This window comes from Lathamus discolor, chromosome 1 (assembly GCF_037157495.1).
Source record: "Lathamus discolor isolate bLatDis1 chromosome 1, bLatDis1.hap1, whole genome shotgun sequence".
In the NCBI taxonomy this organism is placed as follows: domain Eukaryota; kingdom Metazoa; phylum Chordata; class Aves; order Psittaciformes; family Psittacidae; genus Lathamus; species Lathamus discolor.
This window is the reverse complement of record NC_088884.1, coordinates 100922478-100945606: the sequence shown is the minus strand read 5'-3', so window position 1 is coordinate 100945606 and position 23129 is coordinate 100922478. Positions and strand designations below refer to the sequence as shown.

Genomic DNA, 23129 nt, shown 5'->3' with positions numbered 1-23129 from the left:
CCTGCAACATTTTTTTCTGTAATGTTAATGTCATATGTGTTATTTCAGAAATACTTTCTGTACTTTCATTATCCAAGTGGTCTAGAATATCTGTATTGAGTGAGCCTTTCTATATAGGCTATGTTCTGTAAGGTGTGTATTTTAATAATTTAGTCAATGGCCTTTCTTGCAAGCAACCAGCAGTGCAACCTCTATTGTACAGTTGTGAGGGATTTCTTTTTCTAAGCACAGTCACAAAGATCTCTGACCTACTGATGCTAGGATGGTTTTGCTATTCGTACCTTCCATGCTGATGACTTCTGCATGGCTTGATTCTCTGCAATGTATGATCTGAGAAACTCGGAACAATAGATGTTATTTGTAAGTATGGAATACGCAATAAAATATGCAGTGTTGTAAAGTGCTGTACTCAAATCCCTTCTGAAAATGAGTCTTTCTGGGGCATCTCTGCTTCATAACTGGTCTGCTGTCATGACCCTTTGAGTAACAAATGCCTATATTGCTACATTTGGTTTTTTGAACCTTCCTGATACACCCAGTAGATAAAACTCAAAAGCAGTCATCTTCTGCAAATAACAAGAAAATACCTACCTTGTAACCTTAATTTCTTTTAGTTGACTCGTTTGCGTTTTCTTTTTTCTTTATAGTATTACACTGAAATGAGTTCAGTTTTATAGGTGACAGTTTTGTCTCTTTTTAGACGTACATAAATTCAGAACAGTAACCTCTACACTACTGATTTACTTTGGTTTATGTAAATATGAAATCCTAGTGCATAACGATGCTTTATGTACCCACATACTTTATGAGTCTGACAGCTGAGCTCTCCAAGTTGTGAACACAATTGAGACATGCATTTTTGTCTTCAGAATGTGTAAAATGTCTTTCTCATTGTCTTAGCAGTATAGTTATGCTTACTACACTCCTAATTCTTCCCCTCTCTGTTATCTGTGCATAATATAAGTCACTGTGCCCGTTGTGTAAGCATCCTGTCATGTCTGTAAGTGATCACACTGATTTTAATTTCCCTCCTCTTTCAAATCATCAGCCAGTTCCAGCATGTTGTCATCTTCCTTACTAATACAAAACCATGTTGAAATCTGCAGTAGTGTTATGTTTCCCAGGCTGCCTGGTCGTAGAAGCAGTCAGTGTTTCTAAATTGCAAGACATTATTTTAGTCAGGTAAATCACTTGTTTTACTAACTTATCAGTATCTTGTGAAGTAGATGGCTCATTTAGCAGTACTTCCAGCAGGTTGTGTTCATTATATCTTTATCAGCAGTTGTGGGTTTTTTGTTTGTTTTGTGGGTTGTGGGAGGAAGGAGTGTCTTACTCTAAGAATATTTTGCAACCTAATACAGATCTGCCATACAACAGATTTTAAGGAGATTACCCGTCTTTCAGGTTTCACCTTTCTTCTAAATTATGTGATGGGAGGCAATGGAAAATTTCATTTTGTCAGGTTATTTCCTCCTGTAGAGCATATTGTAATAGGCTGAGACTATTCTGAGCTCTCTCTCTTCTTAGATGTTTTTAAAAAACTAGAAATAGTTGATTTTTGTTTTTCTTCTAATTAGCACATGCCAGCTGCTACCAGCAAAAGAAAACCTGTGCTGCTGGTGAGGGTACCTGGGAACTTGGGCATGATTTTTCTTTTTTATCCTAGTATAAATCAGACATTTTTCTGTTCAAATCGAAGCAATGGACTGGAGAAGTGTATGTAAGTGTCACAAATGAAAATCTGGTCTATACAATTTGTAGTAGATGGATTCCAGAAGCAGTAATTGGTCCTAGCTGGTGTCCTTACGCTAAAGTGTATAGTTGATATAAAATGCTAAGTAGATACATAAATAAGTACAGTACTGCATTTTTGTCCACTGTATTCTCATAATTACTATCTTTTGAAAATACAGTCTTTGTTTCAAATAAATGAAACTGTGCCTGTAAACTTTAAAGAGTGAAGACAAGTATCAGTATTGTTTGCGCTGTTAATTATTCTAAACATGGAGCATTAAATGTGAGTTGAAGTGTATGTCATTATCTTGAAGTTAGAGTCATCATGCTTATCTTTCGTTAGGAAGTGTGTTCATTGGGAAACATCACTAAGCTTTCCCTCTACCATCTCCTTATGCAGATATATAAGGAGTATAAAGTAATTTTATTAGCTGATGAGCTATTTAATTACATGATAAGAAACAGAGCTTTGCTCTGTGGAGGAAATGTGGAGTTCTTCTGTGTGCATTCAGAAGCCTATTTCCTCTGGCCTTCACTGGAGGTAAAGGCAGCTTCAAAAGCTGGGTGAATTTAATCAAAGTGGCTTATAAACAAACCTAGGAGATGTATAAACAATGTATAAACAAACCTAGGAGAAAACATAAATAAGATATTTAAATCATGAAAAACTGCTTATTATACATATAGTCAGCAGTGAACTAGAGAGCTATACTGTTAAGTGCCCTAGATTAGGAAAGAAGAAAGATGTAGTATGCATCTTGTTGTATAAAAGATGTGTATATATATTATATACAAGGCTTGTATGTACAGCCTTTCTATATATATATATGTTGAAATTGGGAGTCCTAGTTAGAGTTTAGTTCTTGGGCAGAATTAATGGTTCTGCAGTAAGATCAATGCTTGAACTGTATGTCATTTAAAATACTGTTCATTAACTCTTTTGGGTATAGACTAGGTTCTTGGAGGAATTCCAGATGTTGTTCAAGGTGTTGTTATTAATGTCTGAAATGGCTTTTCCTCTCCTACTGTAAAGGCAGATAAATGGGAGCTACTCCATTCCATTTCCAAATTATGAGAAGTGTTAACATGGATTTTGTTTGAAGACCTTTTTTCTCTGGAGTTTTTCATATTTGATTTACCTTTGTATGGATATGTTGGCATTCCTTTCATGTTGCAGTGCTTGCTTCTTCCAGCTGTTAAAGTTTTGGAGAATGGCTGTGGGGAGTTTTATTTACTGTTAGAAAACCTCACTGAATAGCTGTAATTTCATAATAGGTAATGCAAGGCAGTGTTAGTTACCAGTGTTTGGATACCCATATAACATAAATCAATACTTAGAGTAAACAGAAGAGTATTTATGTTCTGATATGTTTGCTTATTTGCTGTTGGAGTCCTGGTGATGGCATATGGCTTTGAAAATAAGTCTGTAATATGTATATCTAAGCTGTAGCTGTCATATTTAAGATACTCATACAAAAATGTGCTTTTAGACAAGGTGAGAAATGCTTGTTAGAACCTATATCTTATGTATATTTCTATCTTTAATATGTAAGAATTAGTGTGGGGTTTGTTTGCTTTATTGACTAACTGCTTGTTTTCTGTGTATTTTGTAAAGTACATCTTACATATTCATATGTGGAGTATTTCTTTTTTTGTTGATTTAAAAGGAGTAGGGGGAAAGGTAAGTGTGTGGGATGCACCATTCAAATTCTATGGCAAGTGACAACAGAGGGTGTATAATTAAGCTTGTCCAGTGCATAAAATACCAAAATTAATATTCTGCCTACTTTTTACTTAATTTTTTGGTGTTACTTGTATTAATGCCATCTCCACTGGAACAATCATGTGCTGTTTTTTAAACACACAAGTTTGACCTGTTCTACCTTGCAACACTTTTCTTGTCACACTGCACTCTGTATTGTTCTGCAGTCGATGATGTATTAATAAATAAATGTGAGTTTTTAGTGTGGAACATTTTATGACTTTTTTGATTCTGTTGAGTAAAGCTGCATAGCTGCTTACAAGCTGCAGTAGTCAGAGAAGTCATTAATTAAACTGTAACAAGTTGCTATTATAGCAAAGCTTTCAAGAGAAGTATTTATTGAGTGTGTGTTGCGTGCAAAGAGCATACAAAACAGTTTGTTGTCCTGGTGCGGCTGGTATTTAAAAATTTAATTATTTGGACTAACCCACATTCATTCTAACAACATACCTGCTTGGTGAGAAAACAAAGGAGAATTTGCTTGATTCATACTCAAAAAAAAATTGCATAGCATCTTTCTGAATCTCTGAAGTATGCTGAACTGTTCAGGAGGGTTTGTTTACTGTTGCTATGATGTAACTAAAGCTAGTGAAGCACAGGTTCTTTTTGTCTTGATCTAGCTTTTTACAGTGCATTAGGAAACTGCTAAAATACATTAGGGTAACTTTTAGTATTGTTTCTCCTACCGAGAGTGGGATGTTGTGGCTGGAAGAAAGGATAGCTGTGGTGTGAGAAATAGGAAGAAAAAGGAAGTAGGATGATCTGTAACAGCATGATCCCTCGTAAAGTTTAGTGCACGATTTTCAAGCTGTGTCTGTCTGTGGCACTTTTTAACAGTTTTGACAAAGATTTGTTTTTTTGGGGAGCTGGTGTGATACAGCAGATTAGTTAGAGGTTTCTCCAAAGCTTTGTGCTGGATACTTTGAAAATATCCTGAAATGAGGCAAAGTTAAATCATACAGGTCTGCCCTTAGAAAAGGATTAGAATCTGAATGTATTTAGCATCCATTTTTTTTAAGTTGCTCTTGCCAATGGAAGGGGAAAAAAGGTGTGGTGGTTGATACGAAACAAAAAGGACAGCCGCATAGAACTGGTCTCTTCCTTACTCCTGTTATTATGTGCCACCCCTGGGTTTTAAAAAAAATGCTGCTTGGAAGTACATGGCTGGGAAAATGTTCATCGTATGGGTGTGCTTTATTGCCCTCAGAAAAATACACGTGATTTTTATTTCTTCCAGGTCTAAGTGTCCTGATTCTTTCTGTTACCAATTGCAGGCAGTAAGCGTGCATTGGGGACACCTAGGATATAGGAGCACTGCTGCAGGAGCGGCACAGGAACATCCTTATATAGGAAAAGGGCCTTCTGTAGCAGTTCTTGTTCAGCTGCCAGTGTCACATCTGATTTAATCTATAGTGGTTTGAGAAGGATGGGAATCTGATGGACCAGAATCTGTGGCAAACCCCAGATAGCCTGTTTAGATGATAAGAGAGTCTGGCCTTAGAATTAAACCTTTCTTTTTCCCTGCTTGCAGCCCATCTTACCCCTGTGGGCTCCATGCACTGAGTTGCCCTGTTTCTAAGCCCAGAGCACTTGGCTGAATCTGTTGCAGTCGTCAGAGGGTCATACTTCTGGGATAACACTGCTGGCAGCTAAACCCCATGAATTAGTCAAAAATAGAGTGTTTGGATGTTGGAGTCAGGTTTTTTTGTAGGCTTTTAAAAACACTGTTTGATCATGCAGTGTGTTGACCTTTCAATAAAATCTTCATTAAATCCACCCATTCCTTGCTGTTTTCTTAGTTCTGTTTGCCTTTGTCACACGCGCTTTCCTGGATTATCATTCATTAGCTTCTCCAAAGAGATTAACAGTTCCTTAAAACAGGATCATGTGCATTCGGAAAGCAGAGCTGGAGAGCAGAAAAGCCACAGGATCCCTATAGAAATTTGAAGACAATTTTGATGCTGTAGTCCACTCAAAAATCTGCTGATACTGTAATGTTTTTTCCCTTGCCAGGACCCTCCTTGCCTGGTGTCATTTCTTGAGCTCTCCTGGGATGAGATTAGTCTAAAACAACAAAGTAGCCAGATGTCTGGTTCTGAGAGAGTCCCAGAGGCCGGGGTATGGTAGGCAACAGTAACCGCTTGGGGCAGAAGATCAAAGATACCTGAGAATTACTTATGGGCACATACTATGTGTCATTCCCATTATTAACAGTCTGAGAAAATTTGTATCCCTAATTAACCCTTTTGTTGGTTAAATTTTCTTTCCAGTACAGTCCTGTCTGTAATAACTATTTGTTCTCTTTGGTACTGTTACATAAGTACATGTTAGTTAAAGAAAGAAAAAGGCAGTACTCTCATAGTAGCAAATTTATGTAACCCATCCAGATTCTTTTTATCATGTTTGTTTGTAAATGTCAGAAGTTAGCACCATTTCTTTCTGTTTACTATGCCATCCTCAGGGCTGGTGTTATTTCTACCCAGAGCTGTGTCAATAAGAATAGTTAACTTGTCAGGGCAGTGGTTTTAGTTCATTGCTTCCTGATCTAAAATGAATTAGAATCTAATCCCAGAGGCAGGATGTCTGCACATCACTGCTTTTCTCTATTGATATTTCTAATGAAATGCTAATTAATATTTTTTATTGATCTTCACTTGTTTGTGTTATACTCTGACATAACTAAGATTGTAAGTGCTGTCTGAATTTTTGTAGTGGTTTTGGAATGAGTAGCTTCTGAAGAGAGAGAAAAGACTTCCTTGCTCTTTTTTTTATCCTCCAGATGAAAATACCAAGGTCATGAGTGGAATGTCAATTTTACTAAATGATTACATTGTTTGCTGTTGTTGAATTGAAGACTCAGAACAATTTTTCTTCACTTTTGAATAATAAACTCTTGTTATCAGAGATACCTGTCTTTTATGACTGCTAAAATCTCACTTTCTTTAACATGGTTTAACATTAATGTGTGGTAAATACTGCATGCATATGTTTGAATGGGAGGGTGCAAGTTTCTGGTCACACTGGATGTGTTTGCAGCCTGTATTACATGTGTTCAACAGTTCTAAGAGGCATTTTTGAGTGAGTAGTGAGTGAGGAAAAGATCCCTGGACTGAATTTATTTATCCGTTTCACTCTTGACAGTCTCTCTTAAAAACATTTTATTGGTACAAGAAACCCCCAAAACTGATCTGCCTGAAAGCATATTGTGTTTTTAGATTTTTACTGTTGACATAGGTGTCCTCCCTACAAATCTCTGTGAGGAGTGTTCTCTAGTTAGGGCTGGTGAGCATCTAGGAGTTAGAGAGTCTTACTTGTTCTGCTGGCACAGCTATGTATGGAAGAAAATAGTTGTCTGTTACACTAATGTACTCCACTCTGGTATTTAAGAATGAAACCGTAGGAACTGTGTTAGCTATCAAAGAGCAAGAGTTGTAGTCAGTGCAAAAATAAAAAAAAGATGGTTGAAATAAGGGCTAAATTATGAAGGAAATTAAAGTAGATCATCAGCATGGACCTAACAATTTGTTACTTCAAGGCAATATGATTTTTTTTTTTTATAGTGGTGTTGTCATATAAAAGATATTTTAAACAGCAAGTATATATTTTTCTCCATACTGCAGCTTTTGTATTTAGTAATTTCAGCACTGTTCACTGTTCTAAACAGCCCACTGCAATCCAGGCATATCCCATATCAGAAGCTTAAGCCATAGCTTTGCTTTTATTTATCTGAGCCATTGCAATGTTGTGACCTTGGGCTGTGTAAAATTAAGTCTAAAAATCTCCTATTGACTTAATTGAGGCATGGATCTGATCTAAAGATGATGCCATGAAATAATTAAAAAACCCTATATTTCCATTCACAAGTTTATTTCTGTTCACATGTTCTATTCACAACATTTGAATTAATAAGAAAAATGATGGATGTAACTAACACTGCGGTTTCCTGTTGTCATCCTGTGGCAACATGTCTGTAAGCACAAAGTGTTCACCAACAACAGCCAAAAGTACTTTGTGACTTAATTATACTCAAATTCTTGGTTGAGAATTCTTGCCGTTGAATTTCTTATTTTCCAGCATGTCTGGTACAACTTATGTGTACTTTGGTCTGTGGAGTTTTTGACCTGTAATTTGGAGAAGGAAGGAAATGAATTGGAACAAAACCTCTAGAAAACTACAAGTGTTCAAGGGGTTTTTATACTAATCTCTTGTGATTAAAAATGTTAGCTCCTTTTTCTGGATTATGGATAAACAAATAATTTAGAGGTGCTGCAAGAGGTGTAGTTAATGTTCCAAGTGCTGTTCAGTTTTATGTCGTCAGTGTGATGGTATTTGGTTTGTGAAGCAAAGGAAATGGTTGGAAGGATCATGAGAAAGTTGTCAAAGCTCTTCCTCTCTAAATTGCAGGCCCTAAAAGTCTAAATCAAGTCGTAGATATGAGTGTGTGCCTGTGTAAGAAGACTCTTGACTATATTAAAATACTTTGCAAACCCGTAGGTTATTCTAGTGTTTTATTGGTGACCTTGTGACCTAGAATAAATCCCATGCAAAGGGCTATTTTAACTGCATCCCCCTTCCCAGTTCAGAGGGGCATGCTGCTAACAAGTTATCATGACACCGGTGGCAAGAGAGAATGTCTGTGCTGTGTAAATGAATTGCTTGTAAGCAAATCTGTTTTAAGTGTGTCCTGATTTTCACAATGTATAGTTTTTGTTACCACTGTGTAGTCAAGGAATTATAATAGCAGAATTTGCCTAACAGTTACTTCCTAAAATGTTTAAGTTATATGGGTAGCATTATTCACCTGGTCTTTCTCTGACAGTTGTGACATGGATTACTATGCATTACACTTCTTTGTACTGACAATGTAACACCCAAGCATTTAAAATAAAATATGAAATTGCTTTTGAATATTTCCTTCTTTGAGAGGGCTAGATAAATGAAAATTAATGAGGTTAGGGAAATTTTGCTTCACAAGTGATCAAGTAGATCTGGCTTTGCATAGTCTGCAAAACATTGTTTTAATGAGACAGTATTGCATTTCTGTTGTGCCTTCCATTGTTAAGGGGAATTGGAGAATATGTATTTTTAAATGAAATTAAAAGTTATATCAGAACCAAAGCCTTTTTTTCCTAGTAGTCTTTGAGATTGCCTTATACAATATGAAGAAAATAGTATCTTTTACTGGCAAGTGTGTTTATTATTCTTCTTTCTGGTTCAGTACCTGAGCTTGTGCTCTGTACAAGCAGCATATATACTGTAAAGAGTCTGTAAGAAAACTGCATTGAAATATGCTGCATAATACATGTAAACTTTTTTTCTTTTCTTTTTTTTTAAAGGGCTCAGTATAGGGGAACATGCATATTAGTATTCTGAATTGCAGTTCGCTACCCAAAGCATTTGAAATGCGGGAAAAATTCTTAGGTATTAAGAAATGTTAGTTGGGACGAGTAGCCTTCTTTAAATCGGATGGTTTCGTGGGTCCTTCATCTGAAATCAGCATTGTATATGGCGATTCGTGGAAATGTCTTACGTGTTTGTACAGCTGAAGCCTTGTCACCAGCTCCATTCCTTAATCAGTTGCCATGTCCTGCATGCTGGCGGGCCTTGTCCTAAAGATTGTGGAACAGCTTTGCTGCTGAAAATACTCCAGTGCTGCAAACCCCAGAAGGAATAAGCAAGCCAGCCCTGAACCGGTTCCCTTGGATGGCACAGCACAGGCATAACAAAGACATGCATCCGCCTTTCTGCCTTTTTGGGTTTTCCTTCCCTTTCTTTCAGGGATAGATAGGGCTGAAAGTTGCATCTGGAGAGCAGTGCTTTGTATGTGAAATTTCGTTTCAAGGGCTGGTTCCTGCTGGCAGCAGCAGTAGGCCTTGTTAAAAGTCTCGGTCTTCCCAGAAGTTAAAAGGCAAGGCGTGAGTCCGCTGGAAACAACGCGGCAAGGTACATCCGAATCACAAATAAGGACATGCAGCAGGTGCATTAAGCAGACGTGGAGAAATGGATGTGTGCCTTTTGTGGGAAGGTAATTGGGCACCGGGGCTTGGGGGGAGCTGGCGCAGAGAGGCAGGGGCGACTGCCACAGGTTGATGGGCAGGTGATCCGGCGGCTTCCACCCGGATGGCGCAGGAGGCCTACCTAATATGCTGTCTGCCCTAAGGGCCTGGGGGAACACAGTTGGATTATTATGTTAATGCCTGAGCCTGCTGCCCTCTTCCTATCCCAGCTGGGCTCCCTGTTGTTAGGAACTGCTTTGCTCTGACAGTGGAGTAATATACTTCATGATTGAAAGGGCAAAGGGGCTCACGAGAAAAAAGAGCAGGCCTGCACAGACATGTAAATGAAGGGGGGAAGGCTGTAGGAGGGTTTGCGTGTAGGTGTGTGTAGAAAGTTTATTAGGAAAAGAGTAATATAAATCTGCTAATTGAATTGTTATTTACAAGTCCCATTTCCTGATTTGTTTCTTTGTGCATTACCCCCCCTAATGCTGATGTACAGTGAATTCGAAGTGCTTACCAAAGCAGGCACTTAGGTTGATTTATTTTAAACGAAGGTGCTATAATACACTGGTACCAGTGTACAGTGCTGACAATGGTGTATTTTTCAGGACTTTGATTACTGTTTCATGCTCTGCCACTATATTGCTATGCTGCAGCTTATAGCGGTGATGTGATTCTTTTATATATTATAGATAAGTATATCACTCTGAATTTTGTTGATACTTCCACAAGAGTAGGCGATAGATACAGATTACAGAAATATATTTGTTATGGTGTTAGAGCAAATTGAACTTTGATTCAAAGAGATGGTGACTACGTTGTGATATTTGAGGTCTTTCTTGCAATAGGATTGACTAAACAGTGACTTGGTATTAGAATGAATGTATGTGAGAGATAAAAATCTGTTTCATAAACAGATTCCCTTCCCCCCAGTGATGATGATATGACTGGTATACAGAGTCTTTCTCTGCCTTTTATCAAGCTTCTGTCAGTGGCAAAACTTGAAATACCAGCCAGACATGATTTCTAAGATCCTTATTTGTCTATTTTAATCCTGAAGTGCTGATCACAGATCACTTAAAGAAATAGCTGTTAACCTAAATTAAAGTGTTTAAAGTGAGAGCTGTTTTTATGAAATGCAGCTGTGTGTTTAGTTTATCAGGTATACAGTTGTGATAGGTGAAGTGTTTTTCTTGTAAATTTAGCTGGCACTGGATGCTTGTTTAAGATGGGATTTCTGATTGCTTCTAGTGTATAAGGTGACATTTTCTACTCTTCAAATGTTCGCATATCCCAGTTCCTTTCCTTAAGTTTTATGTTCACATGTATTGCTACTCTGCATTGCTTTTAAGAAGGTGTGCCTGTCTTAGCATAGGGACCTCCTGCTTTCACCTGTTTTGACCTGGCAGTTGTGAATGTGCTTCTTATACCCTCTTGTCCACTTGTATATTATAGGGCATCTTATGTTATTGAAGTAGTTTAAGGTGGAAAAGAATTCTGGATCTAGATTGCTTCTGCAACCTTAGTTTGGTCTGACTGTGTAGATACAGATGTTCTGGACTTAAATGGCATGACAGAGTACAATTTTGCATCCATGCCCCTTGCCTCATTGGGTGCTCATGATAAACAACCATCACAGAATAGATATTAACAGCATCTGTGTTCTGCTGGAGCCTTTGTGATTAACACAAAATTACTGATTTCTTTATTGAGTTCTCCTTGGAGTTCTTTGTAGGCAAATCGGAATGTGTTGATCTTGTCTGTACAGGTTATTAGTAATGTAAGAAGATAGTTTTAACCACAAAATGCTGAAAAATAGGCATATTGTTATAAAGAAAGTGTTTTCCAGTAGAAAGAGTATTTTCCCAATAATTACATTTTTATTTTTTTTCATACTGTATGTGTGCCTAGTTCTTTAATAACTGCCTTACAAATACATTACTTGGGCTACAAATTGTGTTGAGTTGGGAACTTCTCCATTCTTGTTTTTCTTTCCCCTGTATATGCAATTTAGGCTTTGTAGAAATGTGTCCAATTTCTTTCAGGAAGATCGATGTGTAAATATTTTGTTTCAGATCAGGTTAATTTTGCATAGAGATAATTTTGATGTCTGCCACATTTTTCAGCGTAACTTAGGTGGCTCTATGCTTTTCATTTCTCTTGATAAGCTGATCTCCCTACCTGAATCTTCTCAGTGCGTCATAAGAATTTAGTAACAGTGCTGCATTGTGGACCAGCTGAAAAGCTTTGTGCAGTGGCAAACACAGAGAGAGGCCATCTTCTGTTAGGCACAAGAGCAATTCAGCTGAAAGCAGCAAAATACCAAAATGAAATGGTTAAATAAGAAAATTTCAGTCATTGTATGAGAAGTGGTGATTCTAGAGATGGGGGGATCTTGGGTTTAAAGCAAATATTTAAGTATGGGAATATCCCTTATGCCGGATATTCCAGTTTTTCAGCCAACTCTGGATATAAATGGAAACTGTAGAAGCTCAGTGAATGCTACCACAAAGAGCATGTTCAATGCAGACAGCAAGTTTGTGACCTTTTGCAGTAAAACAGCTTGTGCATTTTTTAGGCTTGCACCCAGCACAGTTCTTTGGTGAGCCTCTGCTATCCGCAGAACATTGGTAGAATTCCGTATATGAAACCCATAGGTTTTAAAGTTTTCTCTCTACCTTTTCTTCAGAGAAGTAGTGGTTATATAGTATTTTATCCTATTAGAGAATAAAGGAAATTACTTCAAGAAAGTAATAAATGTATCTTTAATGTAGTTGAGTCTGTATGTTTATATATGTATTTATGTAATAAATACATATATGTGAATGAAAATTCTGAAGGGCAGTTTCAGCATTTTTGTGGTTTATGGTGTACTCATGCTGGTAGCCAAGTAGTTGTAAAAGCATGTCCCTGACCTCAACTTGATTGGCATTTGAGTATTAATCCTTGCACTTTAATGAAGACTGCTTGCCCCCATCCATCCCCTCTTTGGATTAGGGGGTATAGCAGTCCTCTTGGAAGAAAATGGGGACAACTACCTGATTATAATTTAAAGATATTTGGGGCGTGCTTCAAAAGAAGGGTGGTGGCAAATAGCAATGTTGTAGTTAATTTGCTTTCAGATAAAAAAAAAAAGCTTGGATCTTAAGTTGTTGAACTCCTTGGGCAAATTTTGGGGATACATTATATGTAAAGACACACATTTATACACTTTCTTACTTCGTGTATGTGTAACTTTTAGTTATATGAATTGTTAATATAGATGACAGAAGTATCTGAGCAGCATTTAAAAGAATGCAGTTACATGCATAAAGATTGTTCCTTTTCTTCACTTCTTTCAGGCAGTGAAGGAAGTGAAGCACTATAGTGCTGGTCTTTTCTTATGGTATGCTACTTTTCTTTCCCCTCTCTTTCTACCTCTGCTACAATATTGCAGCATGCAAAGCTTTGGCTGGTCTCATAAAAAGGGGATTTCCAGCACCATACAATACTGGCTTACAGTAAAGCCTAAGCTTTGGGCTAGGTTTAAAACCAAAAAAAGTAACTGTACTTTGAGATATAGACAGACATTTGTTGATGAGACTAAAATCTCCTCTTACCTGTGACACATTCTGACACGAGCTCCAGATGTCAGGGTTCATGGATCTCTTCAGTGGGCCACCCTACTTTCTATTTTACAAAGCTAGTACTTCAGCCAGCCTCCCCAAGATGTGGCCTTCCTTGCAGTAGTGTTTTGTTTCCCATCTCCTGTCATTGCGCAACTAATAGTGAGGCTGTTCTCAGTGGTAGTAGTGACAGGGACTTTAATAACAATGCCATTATGAGCTGGTTTCGATGGCATAGTAGTTAAAGTGTTTGGTTCTGCTACTAACTGCCCAGAAAGCAATATGACAGTGGGATATTTATAGAAAAACACTGGTGCAGGCACAGCCTTACGGTTAATGCAAAGGGCACCTTTTAAAAAGTGGCCTTGTGCTTTCATTTCACTTCAGCAGGGAAGTAATACTCTTTGGAGTTGTGGGATGCATTGTTTAACTAGACCTCTAATCATGTTATGGATGATGTGTCTCCAGGAGAATCAGGGGACAAGACCTTTAAGTGTTTTTATCACAGCTTAAGATCTCAGAAAATGTGAACTTAAATAAAAGTATATTTGGGAGGTTGTTATTGCTCTGTATCCTTTTGAGGATACCTTCTACAGTGATTTTTTTTTTTTTTTTTTTTTTTTTTTTTTTTTTTAGAGAGAAACTCACTTACAGTTATGAAGTGCTTGACCATGAGAGAGGATCAAGTTGGCAGTTACTTGTATACTGCAGTTCAGCTGAGCCTCCTTTATTAAATCATTGTTCAGCAGTCCATTTGTTTTGGTGCGAGAGCTAGTGTCTTCACTGCTAAGGTAATAAGCCTTGTGTCACTAACAAATTCATGATGTAAGGTTTGTGGGTAGTTTTCATACCAAAGTGTCAGTGGCTGGTTAGAATCTTTCCTTTTTGCCCTCTAATTGTGTAGCATGGTCTGTTTCATAGGTCAAATCTATGGCTGCTAAAGCTTATGTTATAAAGGATGTAGGTAGCAGGAGGAAGTTGCCATGTTTCCCTGTGTCTAGGATATTAGGGAAATGGGCTTTCCATTTAGGGAAAAATACAAGAAGTTTGGCGATATGCCTTCCCAGGAACCTAGAGCTTTCTGACATGGCAGAGCCTTAAGAAGTTTGTGGAGGAAGAGGTCAGATGCTAGAGCATGAAGTTTGCAGATAGTTATGCACGTTATGTACTCAGTATGAGAACGTGTGTGTTGTCATGAGTCTGTCAGCTTTAGAACACTGCTAGCTTGAGTGTTTACACTGGCACTGGGCAGTAATCTTAATGTTTGCATTTACAGTTTTTAAGTAGAGGAGAGAAAAAGAGAAACTGTGTCTGTATGTTCATGTTAGTATTCAAAAGTCCGCTGTAAATGTTCACATTGCCACCCCATTGGGGTGTGTGACATGGGAACCAGCACTGGAAGGCACAATGTTTTATTCGGTTTTGTGTTTTATACTGCAAACTTAGGGTGGACATGAAGGTTGAGCTACAGCTTCAGGGTACCACTGGGCTTGGGGGTATGGCTGGTCAGTGACTTACACAAGGGTGAGATGAGAGTATGGGTGGCGTCTTTGCTGACAGCCCTTCTCATTGTTGAAAAGAAACAGACCATGGTTGTTAGAAAGAGGAAATCTCTTGACTTTAGCATCCTGAGGGATAGATGTGAGGTTGTAAAAGGTGTGTGTTGTCTATGTTTGTGTTTCTGGATAGGTCCTAGATAGGCCTTTTCATCTGATGCTAGGCTTGTGAGCATTACACTGGTTTTGAATGGTACACAGACACATAAGCATCTGCTATGGGTGGATCTGGGGCATTTTGGATAAAGCAAAGTAAGCATGAACAAAGTGACAGTGTTGTACATCTGATTTGTCTGGGATAGTTGGGCACTGTGCACTGTGTCTTAAGAATCATCTTATCTCTTTTGTACCTAAGGAGACCAAGTCTTGGTTCTTTCAGTGTGGACATGGACATTCCAACTCCTGAAAGAGATTAAGAAAAAGAGCATTGGCTTCCTTCATGTGATCATTCTGACACTGACGACGAAGGCTTTTGTTTTCATTCTGCTTGATTATACAAGTAATCTCAAGTAAAATGATCCAGTCATACAGGACAGTGTTGCTTTCCAACCTTTGCTCAAAATGGATTTCCTGCTACTAATCTATGTATTAGTATTAGTGAAAATTTTCAGACTGACACATAAACATACCTGAGACCTGAATGCTTAATGTTTGCCATTTGAATTGTCAACAAATATTTACTTTCTGGTTTTACTCTCTGGAAAAAAATCTGTGATGTAAATACTCTCCTGGCTTTCAGTTTTCATCTCCCACTGCCTCTGAATGAGAAATGGCATGCTGGCCCTCCAGAATTCCCTTGAGTTGTGCTAGTTACTCATGGTAGGGAGAAGTTACCATTTCTGATGAAAGGAAAGAAAGGGGGATAGTTTTCTTTCTCTGTCTCAGTACTGCTGAAACTATGGTGAAACAGAGAAATCCTTCAACTGAGAGCACTACATACACTAAGTAAGTGTGTCTAAAAAGCCTGCTTTTTGACATCCTTTTGATGGATGGTTTTGTATTGTAAATGTTATTACCAACAGACGGTGGTTATGAGGAACTACAAAAATGGGAAAGACTGATTTTTAACAGAAAGAACTTGACTAGTAAGAGGTAGGAGGCAATAACTCTGCTAGCAGAGCCCCTAGCTTGTTTCCATGCACTGCTCATGGCAGAATGCTGAGCCTGTCTGAAGCAGCACAAACTTGTACTTCGGCTATGGCAACCTCTGCCAGTCTGGAACAAATCTGTAGTGTGCACAGCTTCAGATGCACAGTTCAATGAGAGGTGTTCTCTGGATGACGTTCCTCTGCTGAAATGCAAACAAACAGCATATTAGTTACTGTTTTCCTTTTCTGGTGACTTTTCCGGATCATTTTCATAAAACTGATGCCTATTGAACACAGTGAAAATAAAGAAATGTTTTCACAATGTCAGCACAGCTCTAGAGGCAGGTTGGGGATTAGATGATATCTATTTCATGGTCAACAAATTGTGTTGAACCACAGGGAACATAGCAGGGAATTAAAACAAAATCTCCCCTGTATCTTGGGGTTTTATGTTGGTGTTCTGGGGTTTCCTTGGTTGTTGGGTGTAGGGTTTTTTTGTGTGGTGTAGGTTTTTTGGTGGCTTTGGTTTTTTAACAGGATAAGGTTATGCATATATTCTACTCCTTTACAAAAACAAGAGTGATTCAGTATTTGTCTTTAAAGAGACTTTTTGAACATCAGTTCATATTTTGTAAGATTTCTTTGGACTCAAAATATAGTTATTATCAAAGGCTGCATTTGGTTTGTTTTTTATGTTGGGGTTTTTGTTTCGGGTTTTTTTGGGGGGTGGTTTTGGTTTGGTGTGGGTTGGTGTGTAAATTTTTATTTCTTTTCAATGGAATACCACTGCTGAGGTGGCCTATCACGTATACAACACATGGGGCCAAATTCACGTGTAAGATGCATACTACAACTTCTGATGAATTCAATGTGGAGTGTATGTACATCTCCAGTAGTCAAATCTAGGCCCTGTTTGTTTCTCAGAGATGATGTTGGAGTGTTAAAAAGGCATGTGATTTGCCTCTGAGGGGGCAACTGTGCAGCTAGAGATTTTGTGGAGCAGTTAACACTACCTCTTTTATTTTTGCCATGCTGTAGAAGGACTTTATATGCATTTTAACAGTTATTTAAGAGTCCCCATATGCTTAGAAAAGAATCTGAATATATGTGCCTTTTTTAAAGCTGCATCATAACTAGGTTATTTCGTCAATACAGTAGAATGACTGGGAGCTGCAGTTCGAACAATATGTAAAAATACAGCTTGTAAAAGATTTCCTTTATTAACTGTCATCATCCACAGAATATATGTTCAAATAAACGTTGTGTAATAACTAAATTTGAGATTAATAGGCCCCTTAAGAAACAGCAAAGTCATTCAGGATAGTCAGTGAAAAATAGCCTGTAAGACTGTAACATGCACATATTGTCCTGCTTACATGCTCTCTCTGGTGTCATTCCCATTTATCAATGTCGGCAGGCTCTGTTCTCATTAAAACACTCTTGCACAAAAGCAACTTAATTTTCTTAAGAGAAGAGGACACCTGATTCAATTTAGTGCTCAAAACCAGGAACTTGAATATATATGTGTTTTTCCCGTCTGAACTCAGATGAATAGTTATGAACAGCAATACAGATTAAACCTTATTAGGTATATTTATATTCCGTTTGCAGTAACAGTGCTGTGGCAAATAGCTTTCTACAGAGCTGTAGCATCTTATTAATGGAAACAGCAGTTAAGACATGAGCTGCGGTAACACTCACATGAGATTTTATTTTTAAATAGGAGATTGAAGGAGTTGTTTAAAGGGACTCTGCCAACTCATTCAAGCTGCTTCTGACGTCCTGCCTTCTTCCTCCACCTTCTTGATCTACACTGATCTCTTTGGGTAGATAATTTTTTCTTTTCTGTGCTGTTTGGTCAAACCATTTCCATCACTGCAGTTTTTTTTGGTTTTTTAATTGTTGTTTTCTTCTTCCTGTTAAATAGGAGATATATCTATTACATTTTGCATTAGTTACATGGACACTGTGAAATGTTCTACTACCACATTGTGTTCTATGCCTTCTACTGCATAATCCTGCAGTAGTACTGCTAGAGTACTTTTCTTTCTCCAGTTCTTTTCTACTCTTCCTCATTGTGCTATGTGTGTTAAATGGAATATTTAGTCTTGGGCCTGGTACTTGAGCTGTATATCCTACTAGTGCATGTCTGAAAATGGTAAGGTTTTAACCTCAGGTAATGGTGGGTATACACAGAGCAGCTTTGTATGATGCTTAGGTTGTTTCCTTCTGTTTACTTTCATTGCTCTGCATCTGTAGCTTTGGCCCCGGAATGTCCTTTCCACAGATTGGTGATGACTTGGGGCCAGGCAGGTCCTAATGTATATAGCATGTGCTCTCTCAGCTATGGGGTGCCTGGGGGTAAGCACAGGGTTAAGTATATTTAGGAAGGTTACCTCCCTAATGGCTGCCAAATGACACTCAAGAATCAAACATTTTAGAGTTAAAAACATATTTATAGGTGAAAAAGCCTTTACTGTTTTATATAGTCCACATGTAAAGCCGTGAGGCACCTTGTTTCCCTGTGGCTCTGCAGTAAAGAAAACTACAGCTCCAGTTGAGCTGTGTGTGACAATTTCATACAAATCCTGTTGATAATGGTAAAATATTGGGGTTTGACCCAGATATTTAAAATATTGCCAGTGTATCTTTTTCTCTTTTTTTTAATGTAGTCCTGCTACGTTATTATCAAAAAAATTCTAGTCTAATAAATTCCAGGCTAGGTTAGTTCGATACCAAAAGGTTTTTCTTTAGGTTGGTTCAATACCAAAAAGCTTTTTGTTAGGTACAGGTATGGAAAAAGGAAAGTTTCTAACAGATAGGTTTCCTTCAGAGGTGGGCTGCTTACTTCTCACTGCGAAGTGCTCCAGGCTAAATGATCATTCCTGGAATTACAGATCAGCAAGAGAGTTCCCTCAAGCCCAGTGACATACAGAGTTGACTGAAATTTTATCTGCTGAATATTAACTAAATTTGTTGTTTAGTGGAGCTAGTGTGACTTATTTTGAACTCGAGGGGAGACACACATGGTCTTCTGCACTAGCCCGTTTAAGAGTACTGGCAGTGACTTTCAGTCTTGTCTCTGACTTGATGTAAACTTGAATAATTGGCCTGGTTGTTACTACTGCTGCTTTTGAATGTGGTCTGACCTTTCAGTACATGCATTTACCTTTTGAATGGATCGTGTTACTGATTTTATAGAGACTGCTTCCCTCATATTAATCATAAGCACAATGAACAGTTTTCAAACACATGCAAATCTGAACTTGGAGTATTATAAGGACATGTAAATGTTTTCATATTTTATTTTTTCATTTAAGTTGACTGCAAACAGTCTGATATCTGTTGATGTACAAAAGGAGCAAACACTAAAGAAGTTATACAGTAATAGTGACTAATAAATGTTTCAAATAGCAAATGAGGAGCCTAGCTGTATCATGTGTCAGCACTAATGTTTATTTGTATCATCCCTCTAAGGATGTCAGAATGCTTTTTAAGCAATGAATTAATATTGACAATGCCCTGTGAGGTGTGTAGGCAATATTATCCCTCTTGATAGAAGGGAGTTGGAAGCACACAGAGTGTTTAAATTCTGCAGGGTCATGTACTAGTACATTTAATTACAAATTAGAGCAGTTGATTCAGTTTACTACAGGTTTCTTTAAGCTGCACCAGAATCACAAACATAATCCACAGGTTTGTGGGTATCAGAAAAAATTGCTTCTAAGTTTATTTTGCAGGGGAAGTGTTTATGAAGAAAACTGCGAGTACTTGACATGTGTAAGTTCTCCCTCATTGAGGCAAATCATCCGAATGATTATAGCTTAATTTCCAATCTTCCTGCTTTATTTGTTTTTTCTTCTCTTGCCTGTAATGAGTGTTAAATCAGCTGCCATGGAAGATTTCTGACACATTGGAGAAAGGGAATTAAAAATTGCAAACTAGTGTACTCCTGGACCATTGTGAGTTATGACTTTTGCACATGATGGCCAAATACCTAAAGCATAAAATTTGTCTGAGATTGTTGTCTTAGTACCTGTTAGACTCTTGAGAATATTAAAAAATCAAAATTCTTCTGAGTGGATCAGGAAGGTAAAAAGAGAAGTTTGTTGATGGCCAAAATAGGACATCTAGTATCACCACCACAGAACCATCTAGAATCTCTCCCTACCACCTTTCCAGGTGCATTCCTGAAAGTGGAATTGCAGCGTATTTTAGGTAAAAATTTTCATGTCTATAAATGATCCTCAAATCAGAATTGGTAGCCACTGATGTGGCTAGAACTGGATGCAGCGTGTCCTTTTGAGGGTATCGGTTCTTTCCAGCTACTTCTTTCTTCTTTGTTGAAATGCCCAGGGAAACAGCTGGGGGCTGTGTGGCCTTCAAGTTGTTTCTCTAGCATTGGTAGACATGATCTGGTAGGCTCACCTGCACTGCAAGCAAGGCCTGGCTTGAACCCAACTTTTGGTAAAGCCAGATATTTTTGAGACAGGAGGGTAAGTTTGGCATGTTGGGGAGGGAAGGGCTACATTTTATGCTCTCTATTCATTTTATATGAGCTTCACCAGCTTTCCTGAAAAGGGTGAATTACGAGGCACTCGGTAGCAGGCAGAAATGTAGCTGTCACTCTGCACACAAAATCTGCATGGGGTGGAGGGGACCGTTAAGTTTCCTCCCAGCCTTCTGCTGCAGAAGTGAAGCCCAGATGCTTCTGTCTTTCAGACCTTCACAGTTGATTTACATTTTTTTATATAGCAAAGATTGTTTTGCAAGGAAGAGATCTTCAAGTATGCTTAAAAATGGAAGTCTACATCCTCCTTCATAGATTCAGAGACAGAGTGTAATAAATGGGACCAGACTGAAGTGGTGAAATACAGTCTGTGTAAGAATGGCATGTGCCCAGCAAATGCCAGAGACTTGGTAAACCTGATGGGTTTTATTAACATGATAATAACAGCAGCTTTAAAAGGAATTGATTAACAAAAGATACCTGCAAGGACGTGTCCTGTGTTGAAACTGATCCCTTGCATTAGGTTTGTGTGCATGGGTGTAATGTGTTTCTCTCTTGCCACCTGAAAGGATCAGCTGCACAGCTTCAAATGCAAGTAGAAAATCCTGATGTCATTCACACTTGTTGAGGAATTGTTTTAAGTAGTACTCAGTCTGGCTTTCAGCTGTGATCTCTATCAAGAGGAGCTGTTTGGACTTGTGCCTTTTTTTTTTTATGTTCAAAAAAGGAATACTGATGAGGGAGAGGTGTTAAAATATGTTATTGTACTTTACAACTGTCAACTATAATGTTTTATTTAGCTATATATATTCAGATGCTCCCTCCGCAACATGGAGTGCCATATGCCATTGTCCCTGTTAGTAAGCAAGTCAGCAAAGGTTTCCCAGTCTGCATTCGTTTTTGTATTTGGGCCACTGAGGAGCTGTGGTCCAGTGCCATCTTTTATTGATAGGGCCAGCAGAGGAGGAATCTAATGAAATTATCAAAGCTTTGAATTAATTATGAACTTGAATAAGAAAGCTAAGCTCTCTAGAGCCAAGGATCTCATTACCCATTCATTTTCATTGCATCCTCTTATGGAGCAGAAGGCAGGTTCAGCTACAGCTCCTACCCTGATTTTGGACTTTATTCAAACTTGCTAAACTTGCTAGCATCCACTTGTTATTAATATGTGGCTGGAAGTGTCCAGAGTGATTAATTTGACTCTGCTCTAAATCTTCAAGTAAATGGTAGATTTCCCTCCTTCATTTCCTCTTACCTTTGCTGTGTGGCTTTTCATCATCAGACTGGCTGCCATACAAGGATTTCTGTTCTTTCTTGGTAAATGGGAAAAACTATTATTCAAGACTCAGGTTTGAACTTCCTGGAATTTAAAGAGTTAATCTTAAGAACTAACACTGCTACTTTATATTTCCTGGATATTTAGGTAAGGACAAACACTTTTAAAGTTATTATCAAAATTGTTTATTTCCTTATTTTAAAAGACTTTATGGAGTAAACATTTTGGCCTCAAAAGTGTGGGGTCATTGTGAGTGGTTTTCTTGTATGTTTGGGGTATTTTTGTTGTTGTTGTTCCTATTTATGTTTATTGGTCAGTCTACAGAAATGCCTGACTTTGTCAATCCTTTATTATGATGAACAATTAAATTGGTTTGTTTGCCTGATGATTATTCCATTTAAATAGTTAAAAGTCTCTGAAAATGCAGTGGTTTAGTTAAATCAGGTTATATTTATTTTGATTAATGGTAAATATGTGAAAACGCTCCTGCCAAATAAAAGCAAAAGCAGTGAGCCCAAGCTGCTGTGTAATATTCTTAGTTCTTCTCAATATTTCCTCTTAAGTCTACCGGCAAGGGTTTTCTTCTCCTCTTGCTTTTGTCCATTTCAGCGACTATTTATGAATGCATAAGCTCGAATCTATCAGTTTTCATAAATTACAGGCCACTGGCAATTTTTTAAGCAGTGGCTAACTGCCTAATGGTCTCTGTGTATATGTGTATTTGGAGCCTCTAATAGCTTTTTGGGCGGGGGAATAACATTTTGTTCTTGTACTATCGCTATTTTACCGTTGTTGATATTTGTCTTTTTCTCTCTTCAGGCAGCTGCTATATTTAATTCTGCTTTTGGAAGTTTTTTGGTAAGTAATGCAGTATTTATAGCAAGTGCTTTAATAGTCTTACATTAACAGTATCACGTGTGTTTGTATTCTTCACATTAGTGTTGGTGGAATTGTGCCATTTAGCTGGCAAAAATTTGAATCATCTTTCAATTTATGTCACCATGCCATTAAATACAGATACTACAATTTCTTTTCTTTTTGTTGAACTCTTGAGTAGTGAATAAATTGTCTCTGCTCATGATAGATTAATAATGTGTAAACACATCTTAATTTTCTCCTTAATGGGTTAACAGAATCTATTATTATGCAGATGTTTCAGACATGAGCATCAATATATTGATTTTTCTAATAAGGCCCATCAAATACTCATTATTTTCTATCAAGAGGCCATGGATTTTGAAAAGAAAACATGACCCAGCTGATCAGAGAGTAGATGCTAATTTACTCAGTGACTTGTCATTTGTTTAGCATATTTCACTGTCAGTGAAGCCACTCAATGTCTCTGAGGAGCACACTAAAATAGCTAGATATGGCAAAGCAATCAATCCAGATGGAAATATAACCATTTCTGTAAAAAAGCAAGACCAGTATTTGTGGGCCTAATGGTCTACAAAGATTCAGAAAGAGCACTAAATAAATATATGTATGAAGAAAGAAAGAATAGATTTCTTTTATTGATACATTTAGAGAGACATTAATGAATATTAAATACAAATTATTTTATATGTAGGCAAGCTACTGTGACTGTTTTGTTTA

At 37.7% G+C, this 23129-nt stretch overlaps 1 protein-coding gene across 12 annotated transcripts in view; it reads left to right on the top strand.

Annotated features, from left to right (window-relative positions):
- The window catches only part of SLC10A7 (solute carrier family 10 member 7), a 142894-nt gene that overhangs the window by 28348 nt on the left and 91417 nt on the right, over window positions 1–23129 (top strand). For 10 of the 12 annotated variants that reach the window (XR_010614542.1, XR_010614546.1, XR_010614544.1 and 7 more), the window contains one exon: window positions 22353–22391. Coding sequence is in view for 6 of the 12 variants with exons in the window: in XM_065688243.1 (XP_065544315.1) it covers window positions 22353–22391 (39 nt within the window). In the remaining 6 variants the exon portion in view is untranslated. Of the gene's footprint in view, window positions 1–13736; window positions 13892–15011; window positions 15425–17467; window positions 17538–22352; window positions 22392–23129 lie in introns of those variants that run through there. The other 2 variants (XR_010614551.1, XM_065688270.1) reach the window with 2 other exon arrangements.